Source organism: Anolis sagrei, chromosome Y (genome assembly GCF_037176765.1).
Source record: "Anolis sagrei isolate rAnoSag1 chromosome Y, rAnoSag1.mat, whole genome shotgun sequence".
Lineage (NCBI taxonomy): Eukaryota > Metazoa > Chordata > Lepidosauria > Squamata > Dactyloidae > Anolis > Anolis sagrei.
In genome coordinates, this window is record NC_090035.1 from 75886170 (window position 1) to 75905993 (window position 19824).

The 19824-nt window shown below is 42.3% G+C and overlaps 1 protein-coding gene across 1 annotated transcript; it reads left to right on the forward strand.

Moving 5' to 3' along the window:
- Positions 1 to 554: 554 nt before the first annotated feature.
- LOC137094737 (F-box only protein 46-like) lies at positions 555 to 19623 on the forward strand. The gene is given in 4 exon segments (XM_067462143.1): positions 555 to 849; positions 16921 to 18120; positions 18182 to 18236; positions 18239 to 19623. Coding segments are annotated over 3 exon segments (1959 nt in total). The 5' UTR covers positions 555 to 849; positions 16921 to 17016; the 3' UTR covers positions 19039 to 19623.
- Positions 19624 to 19824: the final 201 nt, after the last annotated feature.

Genomic DNA, 19824 nt, shown 5'->3' on the forward strand with positions numbered 1-19824 from the left:
GAACTCAAATTTAGGATCTAAGAATGGGATATAGAATTAGTTATGCTTATTTGTAGAAACTCTCAAACAAGCAGAAACTACATCTTATCTATTTGCATAGGTGCCGGTTAACTGAGAGTCTACCTGAATTCAAATTTTAAAATCTTATGGTTTTATGCAATCTTTAATTCTCTGGCATTGATTTCAAATAAAAGTAAACAACAGATACAAAAAGCTTATTTCTATGAGCATGACATAAACAACAGATATTTCTATGAGCATGACATCAGGATTGTTAGGGATCTGTTTGAGATTTGTTTCCTTTTCGGCTGTGTTTGAATTGTGAATTGCACCACGGTCCCTAACTGCGGATTAGGGGGAAAAAGAAGGACACCAAGTGAGTGTGTGTGCGAGCGGAGTCTCTGCCGCCGTCCATATATGGGCATGCCCCAAACTCCGCTTTCTGATTGGCTGCGGCGCTGCATGCATATGTCTGTCAACAAATGGGGGCGCCTTGCAGATGGTGAGTGTACGGGGCAGGGAGAGAGTGGCAGCCTTAAAGGGCCCGCTCGCTGGCGGCGCCAAAGCAAAGGGAGGGGATTTAAAAGGGACGCTGGCCCTTTAAGGGATCAGGTAGCTGGCGCATGCACACTTTCACACTCACACTAAAAGGAAAATGCACCCCCTCCAATGATCCCTCTGCAAAAAAAGGGGGAAAAATCCCTGTTTGGCAACCTGTGGATTTCCTCCCATTTGCATTGCAGTCATTTAAAGGCCTCCCAAGCCCAGGATGATGGGTTTTGCAAGAGGCCTCCTCTAGAGCAGAGCTCCCAACACACCCATCATCCACCTATGGCTTTTGGGTAACAGGTAAGAGGGGTTTTGGAGGTGGGAGGCCTTGCAAAGAGCAATGCAAATGAGAACAACAACAATAATAATCCAAATTGTCCATTGCAGTGTTGTTGCCTTTGTGCAAAAGCTGGCACTTTGGGGGTGTGTGTAATGTATGTGTATCATTGGGGGAGAAATCAGAATATAGATACTGTATAATAATAATAATAATTGTTGTTATTATATTAAATATTTATATTATTATACTATATATATGATATTATTATCTTATATGAATTATATTATCATATTATTATATAATATATTATTGTTATTATATTAAATATTTTATAGTATTATATATGATATTATTATCTTATATGAATTATTATATTATATTATAATATTAAATATTTTATAGTATTATATATGATATTATTATCTTATCTTTTATTATTATTGTTATTATATTAAATATGTTATATTATACTATATACGATATTATATTATCTCATATGAATTATCTTATACATTATATCATATATTATTATTGTTGTTATTATATTAAATATTTTATATTATTATACTATATATGATATTATATTATCTTATATGAATTACCTTATATTATTATATCATATATATATTATTGTTATTATTATATTAACTATTTTATAGTATCATATAGTATCATACTATATTATTATTATTGTATTAAATATTTTATAGTATTATACTATATATTTTTATATTATTATATAATATATATTATATTATATTATATATTATTATATATTATTATTGTTATTATATTAAATATTTTATGTTATTATACTATATATGATATCATTATATTATCTCATATGAATTATCTTATTATATTATTATATCATATTATTATTGTTGCTATTATATTAAATATTTTATAATATCATACTATATTGTTATTATAGTAAATATTTATAGTATTATACTATATATATTACATTATTATAGAATATAAATTATTTTATATTATATTGTATATTATTATTGTTATTATATTAAATATTTTATATTATTATACTATATATATCATATTATCTCATATGAATTATTATATTATTATATCATATATTATTATTATTATTGTTATTATATTAAATATTTTATAGTATACTATATTGTTATTATTATATTAAATATTTTATATTATTATACTATATATGATATCATTATATTATATTAATTTTCTTATATTATTATATCATATTATTGTTATTATTATATTAAATATTTTATAGCATCATACTATATATATTATATTATTATATAATATAAATTATTTTATATTATATATTGTTATTGTTATTATATTAAATATTATATATTATTATACTATATATATATAAAATCTTATAATATTATATGTTATTATTGTTATTATAATATTATATATATTATCTATTATAAATTATCCTTAAAGACACATTTCACCCATGTGTTGTTGTCGCCGCTGTAATGCTCACACACCCACCTTTGAAACCCTGGCATGGAAAGGCATCTGTTGTCTCTTTGATAGCATAGATAGAGGCATGGGCAAACTTTGGCCCTCCAGGTGTTTTGGACTTCAACTCCCACAATTCCTAACAGCCTGTAGGCTGTTAGGAATTGTGGGAGTTGAAGTCCAAAACACCCGGAGGGCCAAAGTTTCCCCGAGGCTGAAAGATAGCAGCCCCGAGATCATCTCATCCCTTCTGAATCCTAGAGTTGGAAGGGATCCCCAAAGGCCCGTCCAACTCTATCCTGCAAAGCAGGGAGACACCATCAAATCCCTCCTGACAGATGGCCGTCCAGTCTCTTGAATCATAAAATCATACAGGTGGAAGGGACCCCCCAAAAGTCATCCAGTCCAACTCCATTCTCTCAGTTAGGGAGATACCATCAAAAGGCCATCCAGTCCAAACTCCCTTCTGTCGGGCTGGGATATACCATCAAAGCCCTCCTGACAGATGGCCAGTTTCTGTTGAATCATATGACTGGAAGGGACCCCAAAGGCCATCTAGTCCAGATGGTCGCCCATTGAATCAGAATTTTAGATTAGGAAGGGAACTTCAAAGGCCATCCAGTCCAAACCCATTCTGCCAGGCAGGAGGGCACAACCAAAGCCTTCCCGACAGATGGCCATCCAGCCACTGTTTTGATATTATTATTTATCCCCATCATTGTTATTACTCTACTTTGATATTATTATTATTCTACTTTGATATCATAAACTATGATTATTATGCTGTTATATTATTCCACTTTATTATTATTATTATTGGTACACCTTTATATTATTATTATTATTATTATTATTATTATTATTATTATTATTATTATCTGTCCCCTGCCACATGTTGCTTTTGTCCAGTCTGTGCAGATGTGTTTTCTGTGTGTATATTTGTGTATATGTGTATATATATATGTGTTTGTGTATATATATGTGGTTTTGCACATGTGTTGTAATGTATTTTTGGCTTTTTTTGGCTTTTTTATGTCTCTTCTGTGTTTTTCAGTGTTTTTATGAGTGATGGTCACTCGTTGGTCTGATCGGTGTATTGTATCCAAATTTGGTGTCAATTCTCCCAGTGGTTGTTGAGTTATGTTAATCCCACAAAGGAACATTACATTTTTATTTATATAGGTTTAACATAAAATATTATAATATATTATATTATTTATTTACGACTCAGGGCAGCTTATAAGGTGTGTATGTGTGTGTATATTATTATTATTATTATTATTATTATTATTATTATTAGCATAGTACAATATCAGTTTTAAATATTTTCTATATTGTACTATACCAATTATATTGTAATATTATTAGTAATATTACATGTAATATAAATATATAATTATAATATCATATTATTCTACATTATTATTATTCTTCCTTATAACCACATAAGCTTTCCAGTACAATTCCATTCTTCCAGGTTGGGAGACACCATCAGAGCCCTCTTTACAGGTGTCAGTAAAATAATAATAATAACAACAACAACAAGTGTCCGATGTGTGATCCATTACAACAGCCAGCAGAGTGTCTGCTGTGGACTCATCTTGTGGTGTTTCAAATAATAATAATAATAATAATAGTGTCAGTATAATAATAATAATAATAACAACAACAAGTGTTCGATGTGTAATCCACTACAACAGCCAGCAGAGTGTTTGCTGTGGGCTCATCTTGTGGTATTTCAAATACTAATAATAATAATAATAATAATAGTGTCATTAAAATAATAACAACAACAACAAGTGTCCAACGTGTGATCCAATACAATAGCCAGCAGAGTGTTTGCTGTGGACTCATCTTGTTGTGTTTCTTATAATAATAATAATAATAACAATAATAATAATAATAATAATAATTGTGTCAGTAAAATAACAACAACAACAAGTGTCCGACGTGTGATCCACTACAACAGCCAGCAGAGTGGCTGCTGTGGACTCATCTTGTGGTGTTTCAAATAATAATAATAATAATAATAATAATAATAATAATTGTGTCAGTAAAATAATAACAACAACAATAACAAGTGTACAACGTGTGATCCATTTCAACAGCCAGCACAGTGTCTGCTATGGACTCACCTTGTGGTGTTTCAAATAATAATAATAATAATAATAACAATAACAATAACACAGTCCTAGACACTTGGGAAGTGTTCGACTTGTGATTTTGTGATACGAAATCCAGCATAGAGATCTCGTTTGCTGTGACATACTGTGCCTTTGTGTCAATAATAATAATAATAATAATAATTATTATTATTATTATTATTATTATTATATAGTTTTCAAGCCAGGTGTCATCCATCCCATATCTGTGCCTTTTATTGTTTTTGCCTACCTGTCGTACCTAATACATTTCTCCCTGTTGGAATTCATTTTGTTGTTTTGAGTCCAGCTAATTTTGTTGTTTTGGGTCCACCTAATCTGTGAAGGTCATTTGAGATTCTGGGCCTGGATTGGCCAATTTGGCAATATTTATTTATTTATTTATTTACATTATTTATATCCCACCCTTATCAGCCCGGAGGCGACTGATATGGGCGGGATATAAATAATAGCCCCTTCCTCTAATTATTATTATTGTGTAGAGATGGATGACCGAAAAGGGGGTGTGTATTAGGTGGGCTTCATCCCATAAAACATTCTAAGGATTGTCTTTCTGATGTGTACATTCATTTTGTTTACTTTCTTTTAATATGTCTCCTTGTGGAGAGAAGAAAATGGGGTATCAACATAATAATAATAATAATAATAATAATAATAGTAATAATAATATGTATTTTTCAGAATTATTTAGGTGGGTTGGATATTATTATCATAGTACAATATTAATATTATAATAATACTGTAATATTATTAGTAATATTACATTTAATATAAAAAATATTATTATAATATCATTATTAGTAGTAGTATTATATTGTATTACGTTATAATATTGTCAGTATTATATGTATATACAATATATTATATTACATTACATTATATTATATTTTTCTTCTTCCTCATCTGGAGGGACATAGGTGCAAGCTTTCCAAGAAACCGGTTTTGCATAAACATAGGAGCGAAATGAGTTGTTAATGGGGCTGCGTGAAAATCCGTACCAATAATGCACCAATTGGTATTGTTTATGCCATTTCATGTGATCTGTCTTGCATTGTCTAACGTGCATCTACACCAGGCATGGGCAAACTTTGGCCCTCCAGGTGTTTTGGACTTCAACTCCCACAATTCCTAACGCCCAGCAAGACGTCAGGAGCAGGAGAGGGCGCCTCTGAGCATGAGCAGAGGGCTTTGGGGGAAATAGATTGGAATTGGGGGCTCCAGAGCAGGCCTGGGCCAACCTGGACCGTCAAAGTGTTTTGGACTTCAACTCCCACAATTCCTAATGCCCAGCAAGACGTCAGCACTGCGAGAGGTACCTCTGAGCATGAGCAGAGGGCTTTGGGGAAAATAGATTGGAATGGGGGCTCCAGAGCAGGCCTGGGCCAACCTGGGACCTCCAGGTGTTTTGGACTTCAACTCCCACAATTCCTAATGCCCAGCAAGAGATCAGCAAGAGATGAGAGGGCGCCTCTGAGCATGAGCAGAGGGTTTTGGGGGAAATAGATTGGAATGGGGGCTGCAAAGCAGGCCTGGGCCAACCTGGACCCTCCAGTGTTTTGGACTTCAACTCCCACAATTCCTAACCCCCAGCAAGAAGTCAGGAGCAGGAGAGGGCGCCTCTGAGCATGAGCAGAGGGCTTTGAGGGAAAATAGATTGGAATGGGGGCTGCAAAGCAAGCCTGGGTCAACCTGGGCCATCCAGGTGTTTTGGACTCCAACTCCCACTGTTAGGAATTGTGGGAGTTGAAGTCCTAAACACCTGGCGTGCCACAGTTTGCCCATGACTGCTATAGACCCTTATTTCAGAGGAAGAGACTAGCAAGGGATCTGAGTATCCCTTGCTTAAGAATAATAATAATAATAATAATAATAATAATGGCGACCCCATGAATAATAATAATAATATTAGTAATATTAATAATATATTAATATTACTAATATTATTACTAATATTACTACTAATATTAATATTATTAATATTAATATTACTACTAATATTAATATTAGTAATATTAATAATAATAATAATATATTATTATTATTATTAATAATAATAATAATAATAATAATCAACAAGCAACTGGAAGGGACAAATTTCACGTCTCTGCGTTCCAGAGGATGTTGCCACGGCGATTATAGTGGAATCATATAGTTATATTAATTGTGTAACGCAAAAGATCTCTCGGTCAGTCAGGGGAGGCCACACAAGAGGTATAAATAGTTTCCGGCGCATGATCTGGTGTGTTGCTGATAAACACAAGATAGATGTGTTCCAAGCGGTGGCAAACATTTCCGGGGAGTCACAGGACCCTATTTAAGGCCCCTATTTACAAGAAGTGGCTTTGTTTGTGTCTCTGCTGGACCTTCTCCATCTCCAGGTAGGGTTTCATGCAATGGAAACGTTCCCATGTTGGGGTTCATCCGGGGCGGAAGGACATTTTCTCCGAAATGTTGGTTGGGAAAGGCTGGGCTGTTGAATATTCCTCCTTGACTTTGTTGTTGCGTACCTTCATTCCGTTTCTGACTCATGTCAGTCTTTACTGGGGCTGAGAGGGTGTGACTCGCTGAAGGTCATCCAGTATATAACAATATTTGAAAACCGTTCTGTTCCTGGTTGGAAAGTATTTCCTGCTTGATTGTGTAGTACACACTTTGAAAGTTATTATTCTCTGTCTTGGCCGGAATCACTGGGTTGTTGTAGGTTTTTCCGGGCTATATGGCCATGTTCTGAAAGCAGTTTTTCTCCTGACGTTTCACCTGCATCTATGGCAAGCATCCTCAGAGGTAGTGAGGTCTGTTGGAACTAGGAAAAAGGGTTTATATATCTGTGGAATGACCAGGGTGGGACAAAGGACTCTTGTCTGCTGGAGCTAGGTGTGAATGTTTCAACTGATCACCTTGATTAGCATTCAATGGCTTGGAAGTGCCTGGGGGGAATCTTTTGTTGAGAGTGATTTGATGTGCCTGATTGTTTCCTCTCTGTTGTTTTGCTGTTGTGATTTTTGAGTCCTTTAATACTGGTAGCCAGATTTTGTTCATTTTCATGGTTTCCTCCTTTCTGTTGAAATTGTCCACATGCTTTTGGATTTCAGTGGCTTCTCTGTGTAGTCTGACATGGTGGTTGTGAGAGTGGTCCAGCATTTCTGTGTTCTCAAATAATATGCTGTGACCAGGTTGGTTCATCAGGTGCTCTGCTATGGCTGACTTCTCTGGTTGACATAGTCTGCAGTGCCTTTCATGTTCCTTGATTCGTGGTTGGGCAATGCCACGTTTGGTGGTCCCTATGTAGACTTGTCCACAGTTGCACGGTATATGGTCGACTCATGCAGAAGTGAGAGGATCCCTCTTGTCCTTGCTCTCTGGATGTGGGTGAACTATAATTCCCAAACTCAAGGTCAATGTCCACCAAACCCTTCCAGTTTTTTCTGTTGGATTCGTTGGATTTGCTTGGTGGGTCTGTAGATAGTTTGTATGTTGTGTTTCCTCATCAGCTTCCCTCTGTGGTCAGTGGTTCCCTTGATGTATGGCAAGAACCCTTTTCCTCTGGGTGGATCTTGTCTTGACTCTCGTGGCTTCTTCTCGGTGGTCTTCCAGCTCTTCTGATGTCTGAGGTGGAGTCTCCATTGGCCTGGAGAGCCCAGATGAGGTGGTTCAGTTCATCTTGGAGGAAGTGGGCTTCACAGATTCTTTTTGCACGGTCTGCCAAGGCTTTAATGGTGCTTGGGTGATGGTTGGAGTTTTTGTGTAGATATCTATCTGTGTGTGTGGGTTTTCTGTAAACGGTATGACCCAATTGTTGATCTGTTGTATGTATTGTCGAAGGCTTTCATGGCTGGAATCACTAGGTTCTTGTGGGTTTTTTTGTGCTATATGGCCATGTTCTAGAGCAGTGTTTCTCAACCTTCCTAATGCCGCTACCCCTTAGTACATTTCCTCATGTTGTGGTGACCCCCAAGCATAACATTATTTTCATTGCTACTTCATAACTGTAATTTTGCTACTGTTATGAATTGTCATGTAAATATCAGATATGCAGGATGGGTTTTCATTCACTGGACCAAATATGGCCCAAATACCCAATACGCCCAAATTTGAATACTGGTGGGGTTGGGGGGAATGATTTTGTCATTTGGAAGTTGTAGTTGCTGGGATGTATAGTTCACCTACAATCAAAGAGTATTCTGAAGTTCACCAACGATGGAATTGAACCAAACTTCGCACACAGAACTCCCATGACCAAGAGGAAATACTGGAAGGGTCTGGTGGACATTGACCTTGAATTTTTGGAGTAGTAGTTCACCTACATCCAGAGAGTACTGTGGACTAAAACAATGATGGATCTGGACTAAACTTGGCACAAATACTCAATATCCCCAAATGTGAACGCTAGTGGAGTTTGGGGAAAATAGACCTCAGCACTTGGGAGTTGTAGTTGCTGGGATTTATAGTTCACCCACAATGAAATAGCATTCTGAACCTCACCAATGATAGAATTGGACCAAAATTCCCACAGAGAACCCCCATGACCAACAAAGAAATACTGTGTTTTCTGGTGGTCTTTGGTGACCCCTCTGATACCCTCTCACGACCCCCACAGGGGTCCCGACCCCCAGGTTGAGAAACACTGTTCTAGAGGCATTTTCTCCTGACGTTTCGCCTGCATCTATGGAAAGCATCCTCAGAGATAGTTGATCTGTTATTTGAAACCAGGATTTTTAGAGTTCTAAGCCAAAACACCAGCCACTGGCTATCTAGTTTTATCCAGAGCTGGTAGGAGCCCCCGGTGGCGCAGTGGGTTAAACCCCTGTGCCGGCAGGACTGAAGACCGACAGGTCGCAGGTTCGAATCCGGGGAAGGGCAGATGAGCTCCCTCTATCAGCTCCAACTCCTCATGCGGGGACATGGAAAAAGCCTCCCACAAGGGTGATAAAAACATCAAATCATCCGGGCATCCCCTGGGCAACGTCCTTGCAGACGGCCAATTCTCTCACACCAGAAGCCACTTGCAGTTTCTCAAGACCAAAAAAATAAAAAATCCAGAGCTGGTTTTCTTTGGTGTCAAAGGATTTCCAGTAAGTTTCCGGCGATGATGAAGGATTCGAACTCTGCTCCGCAAGTCCTAAGGCGCCCTTTATTGCCCTGCTTGATCTTTTGCTTCCCTGCGGTTCAGGAACCGGATCAAAGCTTGACTTTGTTTAGGTAGACACATCAGGCTATGAACACGTACCGTATCTGATCAAACCTTGTGTGCCTTTCCCTGTAATTACGCGTTCCTCCGCTTTCTGGCTGCGTGGGCCAGGCAGAGATTGGGAGGTTTAATGCCTTCGCCCCGGGAGCACAGATACCTTTAATCCTGTTTCATGCCACGAATTGTTCCTGCGCCAGGAGGCCTTGCGATTTATCCCCTTAGAGGTCCAGAGAGAATTCGGAAACCGAATGCAAAAGGACTACTTTTGGGCCTCTTAATTGTTCTTTTCTTCTTCCTCATCTGGAGGGACACAATGGTGAGCTTTCCAAGAAACCGGTTTTGCATAAACATTGGAGCGAAATGAGTTGTTAATGGGGCTGCGTGAAAATCCGTACCAATAATGCACCAATTGGCATTTCTTGTGCCATTCCATGTGGTCTGTCTTGCAATGTCTAATGTGCATCTACACCATAGGTAAACTTTGACCCTCCAGGTGTTTTGGACTTCAACTCCCACAATTCCTAACGCCCAGCAAGAGGTCGGCAGCAGGAGAGGGCGCCTCTGAGCATGAGGAGAGGGCGCCTCTGAGCATGAGCAGAGGGCTTTGGGGAAAATAGATTAGAAGGGGGGCTGCAGAACAGGCCTAGGCCAACCTGGGCCGTCCAGGTGTTTTGGACTTCAACTCCCACAATTCCCAAAGCACAGCAAGAGGTCGGCAGCAGGAGAGGGCGCCCCTGAGCATGAGCAGACTGCTTTGGGCGAAATAGATTGGAATGGGGATTGCAAAGCAGGCCTGTACCAACCTGGGCCCTCCAGGTGTTTTGGACTTCAACTCCCACAATTCCTAACGCCCAGCAAGAGATCAGCACCGGGAAAAGGAGCCTCTGAGCATGAGCAGAGGGCTTTGGGGAAAATAGATTGGAATGGGGGCTCCAGAGCAGGCCTGGGCCAACCTGGACCCTCCAGGTGTTTTGGATTTCAATCCCCACAATTCCTAACAGCTTATGCTTTATACTAATTTCTGCAATGTTTTTGATACGAAATAAAGTATAAAACTGATAAAAATAGAAGGAGCGCAGCTGGCTAAATATCTTTTGACCAAAAACAGGCGACAGTGATGGCATTGTCTGTAACCTCCAACAATTCTTCCTCTGTACATGAGGCAGGGCATAGTGGACAAGCATACAGATGTGGAGTTGTCTGTTCTGCTCCACAGTCACACAAGGTGTGGAATTCCAAAAGCATTGATGATAATGGTGACGATAACAACAACAACAACAATAAATTCATTACCCAACTCTCCCTGCGGCTCGAGATATACAACATGATTAAAAGGAGATAAAACACCATTAAAAGACATTCCAAACATACACAGTTAACTATTATAGGAATTTTAGGATAGCAATTGGTGCCTAGTTTGTCCATGTATCTTTGTTTTTCTCTTTTATGATTGACTAGCCGTCCCCTGCCAGGCATTGCTGTGGGCCAGTCTGGTGATCTGGAAAATAATATAATGAGAAAGTATTGGTTTTTAATATATGTAATTTCTTTCTGCTTGTGGGTAAACAGTATTTCTTGTTGTTTCTTTGTCAGTGCTGATGTGGAGATTGTCTGGTTTGCCCACTCTGGAACAGGCAACATGTCATTGTCCTTCTTTGGGGGTCCCTTTCAAATCTATGAGACTATATCTGTGAGTGTGTGAATCATATCTATCTATCTATCTATCTATATCTATGGCTGGATGGCTCTTTGTCAGGAGGGCTCTGATTACATTTTCTTGCCTGGTGAAGGGAGTTGGACTGGATGGCCTTAAGTATTTTCTGTTGGTCATGGGGGTTCTGTGTGGGAAGTTTGCCCTGATTCTGTCTTTGGTGGGGTTCAGAATGCTCTTTGATTGTAGGTAAACTATAAATCCCAGTAACTACAACTCCCAAATGTCAAGATTCTATTTTCCCCAAACTCCATCTGTGTTCATAATTGGGCATATGGAATATTCGTGCCAAGTTTGGTCCGGATCCATCATCGTTTGAGTCCACAGTGCTCTCTGGATGTAGGTGAACTACAACTCCCAAACTGAAGGTCAATGCCCACCAAACCCTTCTATTGTTTTCTGTTGGTCATGGGAGTTTTGTGTGCCAAGTTTGCTTCAATTCCATCATTGGTGGAGTTCAGAATACACTTTGATGGTAGGTGAACTATAAATCCCAGCAGCTACAACTCCCAAATGTCAAGGTCTATTTCCCCCAAACTCCAGCTGTGTCCATAATTGGGCATATGGAATATTTGTACCAAGTTTGGTCCGGATGCATCATAGTTTGAGTCCACAGTTCTTTCTGGATGCAGGTGAACTACAACTCCCAAACTCAAGGTCAGTGCCCACCAACCTCTTCTAGTGTTGGTCATGGGAATCCTGTGTGCCATATTTGATTCAATTCCATCATTGGTGGAGTTCAGAATGCTCTTTGATTGTAGGTGAACTATAAATCCCAGCAACTACAACTCCCAAATGACAAAATCAATTTTTTTGAGTGAAGGACATACATTGGGTTGTCAGGTGTCTTGTTTCCAAATTTGGTGTCAATTCATCCAGTGGTTTTTGAGTTCTGTTAATCCCACAAACGAATATTACATTTTTATTTATATAGATCAGTGGTTCTCAGCCTTGCTAATGCCGTGACCCCTTAATGCAGTTCCTTATGTTGTGGTGACCCCCAACCGTAATATTGTTTTGGATGCTACTTGACACCTGTCCTTTTAATACTGTTATAAATCGAAATGTAAATATCTGATATGCAGGATATATTTTTATTCACTGGACTAAATTGAGCACCAATGCCCAATATGCCCAAATGTGAATCCTAGTGGGGTTGGGGAGAGGATTGATTTTGTAATTTGGGAGTTGTAGTTGCTGGGATTTATAGTTCACCTATAATCAAAAAGCATTCTGAACTCCACCAGCGATGGATTTAAACCAAACTTGCCACACAGAACTCCCATGACCAACAGAAAACACTGGAAAGGTTTTGTGGGCATTGATCTTGAGTTTGGGAGTTGTAGTTCACCTATATCCAGAGGAGCGCTGTGGATTCATGCAATGATGGATTTGGACCAAACTTGGCACGAATACTCCGTGAACACTGGTAGAGTCTGGGGAAAATAGACCTTGACATTTGGGGGTTGTAGTTGTTGGGATTTATAGCTCACCTACAATCAAAGAGCATTCTGTACTCGACCAAGAATAGAATTGGGTCAAACTTCCCACACAGAATCCCAATAACCACCAGAAAATACTATGTTTTCTGATGGTCTTTGGCGACCCCTTTGACACCCCCTCACGACCCCCTCAGGGGTCCCGACCCCCAGGTTGAGAAACACTGATATAGATAGATGGTCAGTGGACTAATCAATACGCAGATCTATCTATCCAATACATAGATCGCTAGAATCTATTTTATTTTGGAGCTGGGGTCAGTTCATTTTTGCCAACTCCCTTCCTATGCACATACATAAATTATATATATGTATATACATAAATGATAAATATTATATGTATATACATAAATTATAAATTATATATGTATATACATAAATTATATATAGGTAATTTTGATGATGTTGCTTGTTGTTTATGTTTTGGTTTTATTTTGATGTAATATGTTGTCCAGGCTTGGCCCCATGTAACTGGTCAACTGGTCACTCCGAGTCCCCATTGAGGAGATGGTGGCGTGGTGTAAATAAAGATTATTATTATTATTATTATTATTATTATTATTATTATTGGAGCCCCCAGTGGCGCAGTGGGTTAAACCCTTGTGCTGGCAGGACCGAAGACCGACAGGTCACAGGTTCGAATCCGGGGAGAGGCGGATGAGCTCCCTCTATCAGCTCCAGCTCCTCATGCGGGGACATGAGAGAAGCCTCCCACAAGGATGATAAAACATCAAATCATCCAGGCGTCCCCTGGGCAACGTCCTTGCAGATGGCCAATTCTCTCACACCAGAAGCGACTTGCAGTTTCACAAGTCACTCCTGACATGACAGTTATTATTATTATTATTATTATTATTGTTATTATTGTTATTATTATTATTATTATTTCCTGGCGAAGGGATTATGGAACATGGCCCGGCATCCTCACCAAAGCGTCCCAAGCGTTTGTGACTCCCTGCCCTTCCCAAGGCATCGCTTTGCCCCCATGGCTGCTGTCCGGACAGCTGTCCCTTTAAACCGCCACCCACTCGGTCCATCTGTTGCCCCTTTCCACAGCTGCCCGGTAGCCACCCTTCCGTAGCCTGGGATGTAACTGGATCCAGAGCCGTGCCCGGCTTCTCCTTCCTTTGAATTATGCAGCAGGCGGCAGAGCTCAACCCGAGCTGGCGGCCGGAGAGAGCGGAAAAGGAGGCACAACTGCCCACAGCTGCCGGACTCTGGGGCAAGGAAAAGGTCAAGGAAGGCAGGGAAGATGCCACGAATTCGGAGGGAGGGCTACCATCCGGGCAACTGCTATGGGCATAGGTCTAGGATGCAGAAGAAGGGGCTATTATGGGATATGTAGGCTTCTATCCAGATTGTCCCTCTCTGTGGTTGCATCTCGATACTTTAGACCAGGCATGGGCAAACCTCGGCCCTCCAGGTGTTTTGGACTTCAACTGGTCATCTGTTAGGAATTGTGGAAGCCCAAAACACCTGGAGGGCTGAAGTTTGACCATGCCGGCTTTAGATGTATCAATGAGGACTAGGAACTTGATTAATTCAAAACCTATACTAAGTGGAAAAAGGGGAATGGGCACAGGGCAAAACAAGGCAGGGATTTTTCTTTCTGAAACTTGGCAGTGAACAGTGGGAGGGATGCAGAACCATCAGATGGAGGAGGACTACAACTCCCATCACCCCTAGCCAGGGTGGGCAATAATGGGTAATGCTGTGCTAAAGAAAAATCAGCAGTAATAATAATAATAATAAACTTTATTTATACCCATATATTTTTTATAATGCAGTAATGTATTTTTGTTGTTGTTGTGGTTGCTGTAATTATTATTATGTGATACATAGCAAACAAGATCACTCTGCTGGCTGTTGTATTGGATCACACGTCGGACACTTCCCAAGTGTCTAGGACTATGTGTGTATCAGCAAATAATGTGTGCAGATCCGAGTAGGGTGGCCTTTTGCAGCTGACAGATGGTGATATTGTCCACGCCAATTGTTTTTAAGTGCAGGCCAAGGTCTTTAGGCATTGCACCCAATGTGCTGATCACCATTGGGACCACCTTGACTGGTTTGTGCCAGGCTCTTTGCAGTTCGATTTTTAAATCCTCATATTGTGTCAGCTTTTCCAGTTGTTTCTCTGCAATCCTGCTGCTACCTGGGATTGCGACACTGATGATCCATGCTTATTATTATTATTATTATTATTATTCTAGTTCAGGCCAAGGTCTTTAGACACTGCACCCAGTGTACCGATCACCACTGGGACCACCTTTATTGGCTTGTGCCAGAGTCTCTGCAGTTCAATCTCTAAACCCTTTAAATTATTATTATTATTATTATTATTATTATTATTATTATTATTAGAAACACAACAAGATGAGTCCACAGCAGACACTCTGCTGGCTGTTGTATTGGATCACACATCGGACACTTCCCAAGTGTCTAGGACTATGTGGTGTATAGGGGAATAATGCGTGCAGATCCGAGTAGGGTGGCCTTTTGCAGTTGACAGATGGTGATATTGTCCGCGCCGATTGTTTTTAAGTGCAGGCCAAGGTCTTTAGGCATTGCACCCAATGTGCTGATCACCATTGGGACCACCTTGACTGGTTTGTGCCAGGCTCTTTGCAGTTCGATTTTTAAATCCTCATATTGTGTCAGCTTTTCCAGTTATTTCTCTGCAATCCTGCTGTCACCTGGGATTGTGACATTGATGATCCATGCTTTGTATTATTATTATTATTATTATTATTATAAACACAATAAGATGAGTCCACAGGCAGACACTCTGCTGGTTGTTGAATTGGATCACATGTCGGACACCTCCCAAATGTCTAGAATTATTATTATTATTATTATTATTATTATTATTATTTGAAACACCACAAGATGAGTCCACAGCAGACACTCTGCTGGCTGTTGTATTGGATCACACATCGGGCACTTCCCAAGTGTCTAGGACTATGTGTGTATCGGCAAATAATGCGTGCAGATCCGAGTAGGGTGGCCTTTTGCATCTGACAGATGGTGATTTTGTCCACGCCAATTGTTTTTAAGTACAGGCCAAGGTCTTTAGGCACTGCACTCAGTGTGCCGATCACCACTGGGACATAACATTTTTATTTATTGAGATATAATATATATACATATAATATTATAATGTAATACAATATAATACTAATAATAATATGATATTATAATTATATATATATAACATGTAATATTACTAATAATATTAATAATAATGGTATAGTACAATATAGTAACATTTAATACTGATATTGTACTATTCTAATAATATAATATATTGTGTGTGTGTGTGTGTGTATAAAAAATGTAATGTTCATTTGTGGGATTAACAGAACTCAAAAACCACTGGACGAATTGACACCAAATTTGGACACAAGACACCTAACAACCCAATGTATGTCCTTCACTCAAAAATAATTGATTTTGTCTTTTGGGAGTTGTAGTTCCTGGGATTTATAGTTCACCTCCAATCAAAGAGCATTCTGAACTCCACCAGGGATGGAATTGAACCAAACTTGGCACACAATTCTCCCATGGCCAACAGAAAATACTGGAAGGGTTTGGTGGGCAGTGTCCTTTGGTTCTGGAGTTGTAGTTCACCTGCATCCAGAGAGCACTGTGGACTCAAACAATGATGGATCTGGACCAAACTCTACACGGATACTCAATATGCCCAAATGTGAACACTGGTAGAGTTTGGGGAAAATAGACATTGACATTTGGGAGTTGTAGTTACTGGGATTTATAGTTCACCTACAATCACAGAGCATTCTGAACCCCACCAACGATAGAATTGGGCCAAACCTCCCACACAGAACCCTCATGTCGGCCACAGCAAGGTGTGGCAGGGGACGGCTTGTGTGTGTGTGTGTGTGTGTGTATAGTAAGCTGCTCTGAGTCCCCTTCAGGTTGAGAAGGGCAGCATATAAATGTTGTAAATAAATACATTTATAGCCCAGGCACAAAAATTGTGTTACATCATGTTGTTAATGTTTGTGCACCTTGTGATGCCCGTCTTTCCCTTTTTCCTGCAGGTTTCTCCAAGGCCCTGGGAGGCTCCTGGAGGCCGGCCGGCCATGAGCTAGGGGAGGAGGCCTGCCTTCCCCCTGCCTTTCTGCCATGAGAGCGTGATGGATCAGAACACCTTCTCCTCCCGCATCCAGCTATGGTGCCCCCGCCCCTTTGGCACCTACTCCCAGAACAAGCAGTGCACTGGAGGCCAGGTGAAGAAGACCTTCGGAGACTTTGCCTGCAAAGCCAAGGAAGAGGAGGTGGCGGGCGGTGAGGCTTCTTCGGAGAACACCCCTCCTGCTCCGCCGCCGCCTCCTCCACCGCCGCCCGCCGCCTCCCCGAGCCCCAGCCAAGTGGAGGAAGGACGGGTGCTCTTGGACACGTGGTACGTCATCAAGCCGGGCAACACCAAGGAGAAGATCGCCTTTTTCGTGGCCCACCAGTGCAGCAGCGGCAGCCGAGCGAGCGCCATGAAGGTCAAAGGGAACTGGGGGAGCGACAGCTCCAAAGCCAAGCGCCGGCGGCGGTCTCACGACCCCAGCAAAAGCAAACCTTGCCCGGTGAAATTGAAGGACGGCGTCGGCGGGGGCGTCAACAAGGAAGCGGAAGATGTGTGCCTTTGTCCGGAGTCCCACGCCGACCCCGCCGGCGCAGATACCACCGACTTGCTTTCGGTTGCCGAGATGGTGGCTTTGGTGGAGCAGCGGACGGCCCTGGCCCTGCAGAACTATGCCAGGCCCAGCCCTCCTGCCGCCCCGCCGTCCCCCATGGTTTTCGTGTCGACGGAGCAAGAGGAAAGCGGGGAGAAGAAAGTGGGCGCGTTGGGGGGCGGCTCGGACTGCAGCCGGGTGGCTGAGGCGGTGGCTCACATCGAGTCACGGGAGCGGAACGTCTTGCGCCAGAACGGCCTCTGCCGGGAGTCGCCCGAATGCGTGGCCAACTCCCAGCACAGCCCCGGCGAGGTCCGCATCGCCTTCCGCATCTCCAGCAGCCGGGACCCCCGCTCGCCCACCGAGGGCGGCTCCAGCGCCCGCCCCAACTGTATGTTCATGAGCTGCGGGGGGTCGCCGACGGGGAGCGCCGCCCGTGCCAAAGACAAGATCACGTGTGACCTCTACCAGCTCATCAGCCCTTCCCGGGACACCCTGCCCAACAACGTGGACTTCCTTCTGGCAAGTGCCTCCCCAAAAGGGGCCGACGGGTCGGGCAACGAGCCCTCGGACGTGGAGATGACGTGCGGGGAGAGCCAGGGTGGCTCCGGCAAAATGGAGACTATCTCCGAAGGGTGCCGATCTGGCGCCGAAAAGATGGGGGGACCGTCCGCCGCTGCCACCGTCACCCGGGATTGTGTCTCCGGCTTCCACGTTGACGTGGTCGTCACGGGGGTGGTGGACCAGTGTGTCTTTTTCGGCAAGGACAGCACCAAGAACATGAAGGAGGAGACCGTCTGCTTGACCGTCAGCTCGCCGACCCAAGAGGTGTTGTGCTCGTCGTGCGACGACCCTCCTCCGGGGCAGCTCTTTTTCCTCCACACGCAAGGGCCTCGGCCGGAGGACAGCCGGGACGTGGACGGCGCCTTCCTGGACCCTATGAACGGTGGCGAGGGTGGGCTGGACAGGGCCGACGGGTCAGGGTTGGAACCCGCCGGCTCGGACACCTCCCTCTGCCGCTTGTACCGCCACGTCTCGCACGACTTCCTGGAGATCCGCTTCAAGATCCAGCGGTTGCTGGAGCCCCGCCAGTACATGCTGCTGCTCCCGGACCATATCATGGTGAAGATCTTCAGCTACTTACCCACGCAGTCGCTGGCCGCCTTAAAGTGCTCCTGCCACTACTTCAAGTACATCATCGAGACGTTCGGCGTCCAAGCCACGGACTCCAAGTGGAACCGGGACCCTTTGTACCGGGACGACCCTTGCAAGCAGTGCAAGAAGCACTACGAGAAGGGCGACGTCTCCCTCTGCCGCTGGCACCCCAAGCCCTACCATCACGACCTGCCTTACGGACGCTCCTACTGGATGTGCTGCCGGCGGACGGACAAGGACACGCCGGGCTGCCGGGTGGGACTTCACGACAACAACTGGGTCCAGCCCTGCGACATGTTGCGGGAAAGGGCGGCCCGGCGGGAGGACGGGAGGTGAGGGGTTGGACGGCGGAGTTTGCGGCGGAGACGCCCCCTCTTCCCTCTTTCCTCCTTTTCCCCTTTTTCACGCACTCTCTTCTCTCCTTTCGGCTCTCCCTTGTGTGTGCGAGAGGGTGCGGCGTGAGTGTGTTTTACAAAATTTCCGTTGTGTTGATTTTTTTTTAAAAAAAGAGAGAATTGCTTGGTTGCGTTTGCCGGTTTGGATTTGGTTTCTCTCCAACGTCCCGATTCCTAATTTCGTCCTCTTTGGCCAGATTCTCAAAGGCAAAACAATTACATATGGGGAAAAGAAGAAGATTATTTTGTTTTATGTTTCTGCCTTGATTGTCTATTTGTTTTTGGGCACCGAGTGTTTGCCATGTTTGTGATATTTTTGTGAGTCCCTTTCGGGGAGAGAGGGCGGGGTTATAAATAAAGTATTATTATTATTATTATTATTATTATTATTGGGTTGTTGTAGGTTTTTTTCGGGCTATATGGCCATGTTCTAGAGCAGTGGTTCTCAACCTGGGGTCCCCAGATGTTTTTGGCCTACAATTCCCAGAAATCCCAGCCAGTGTACCAGCTGTTAGGATTTCTGGGAGTTGAAGGCCAAAAACATCTGGGGACCCCAGGTTGAGAACCACTGTTTTAGAGGCATTTTCTCCTGATGTTTCGCTTGCATCTATGGCAAGCATCCTCAGAGGTAGTGAGGTGAGGATGCTTGCTATAGATGCAGGCGAAACGTCAGGAGAGAATGCCTCTAGAACATGGCCATATAGCCCGGAAAACCTACAACAACCCA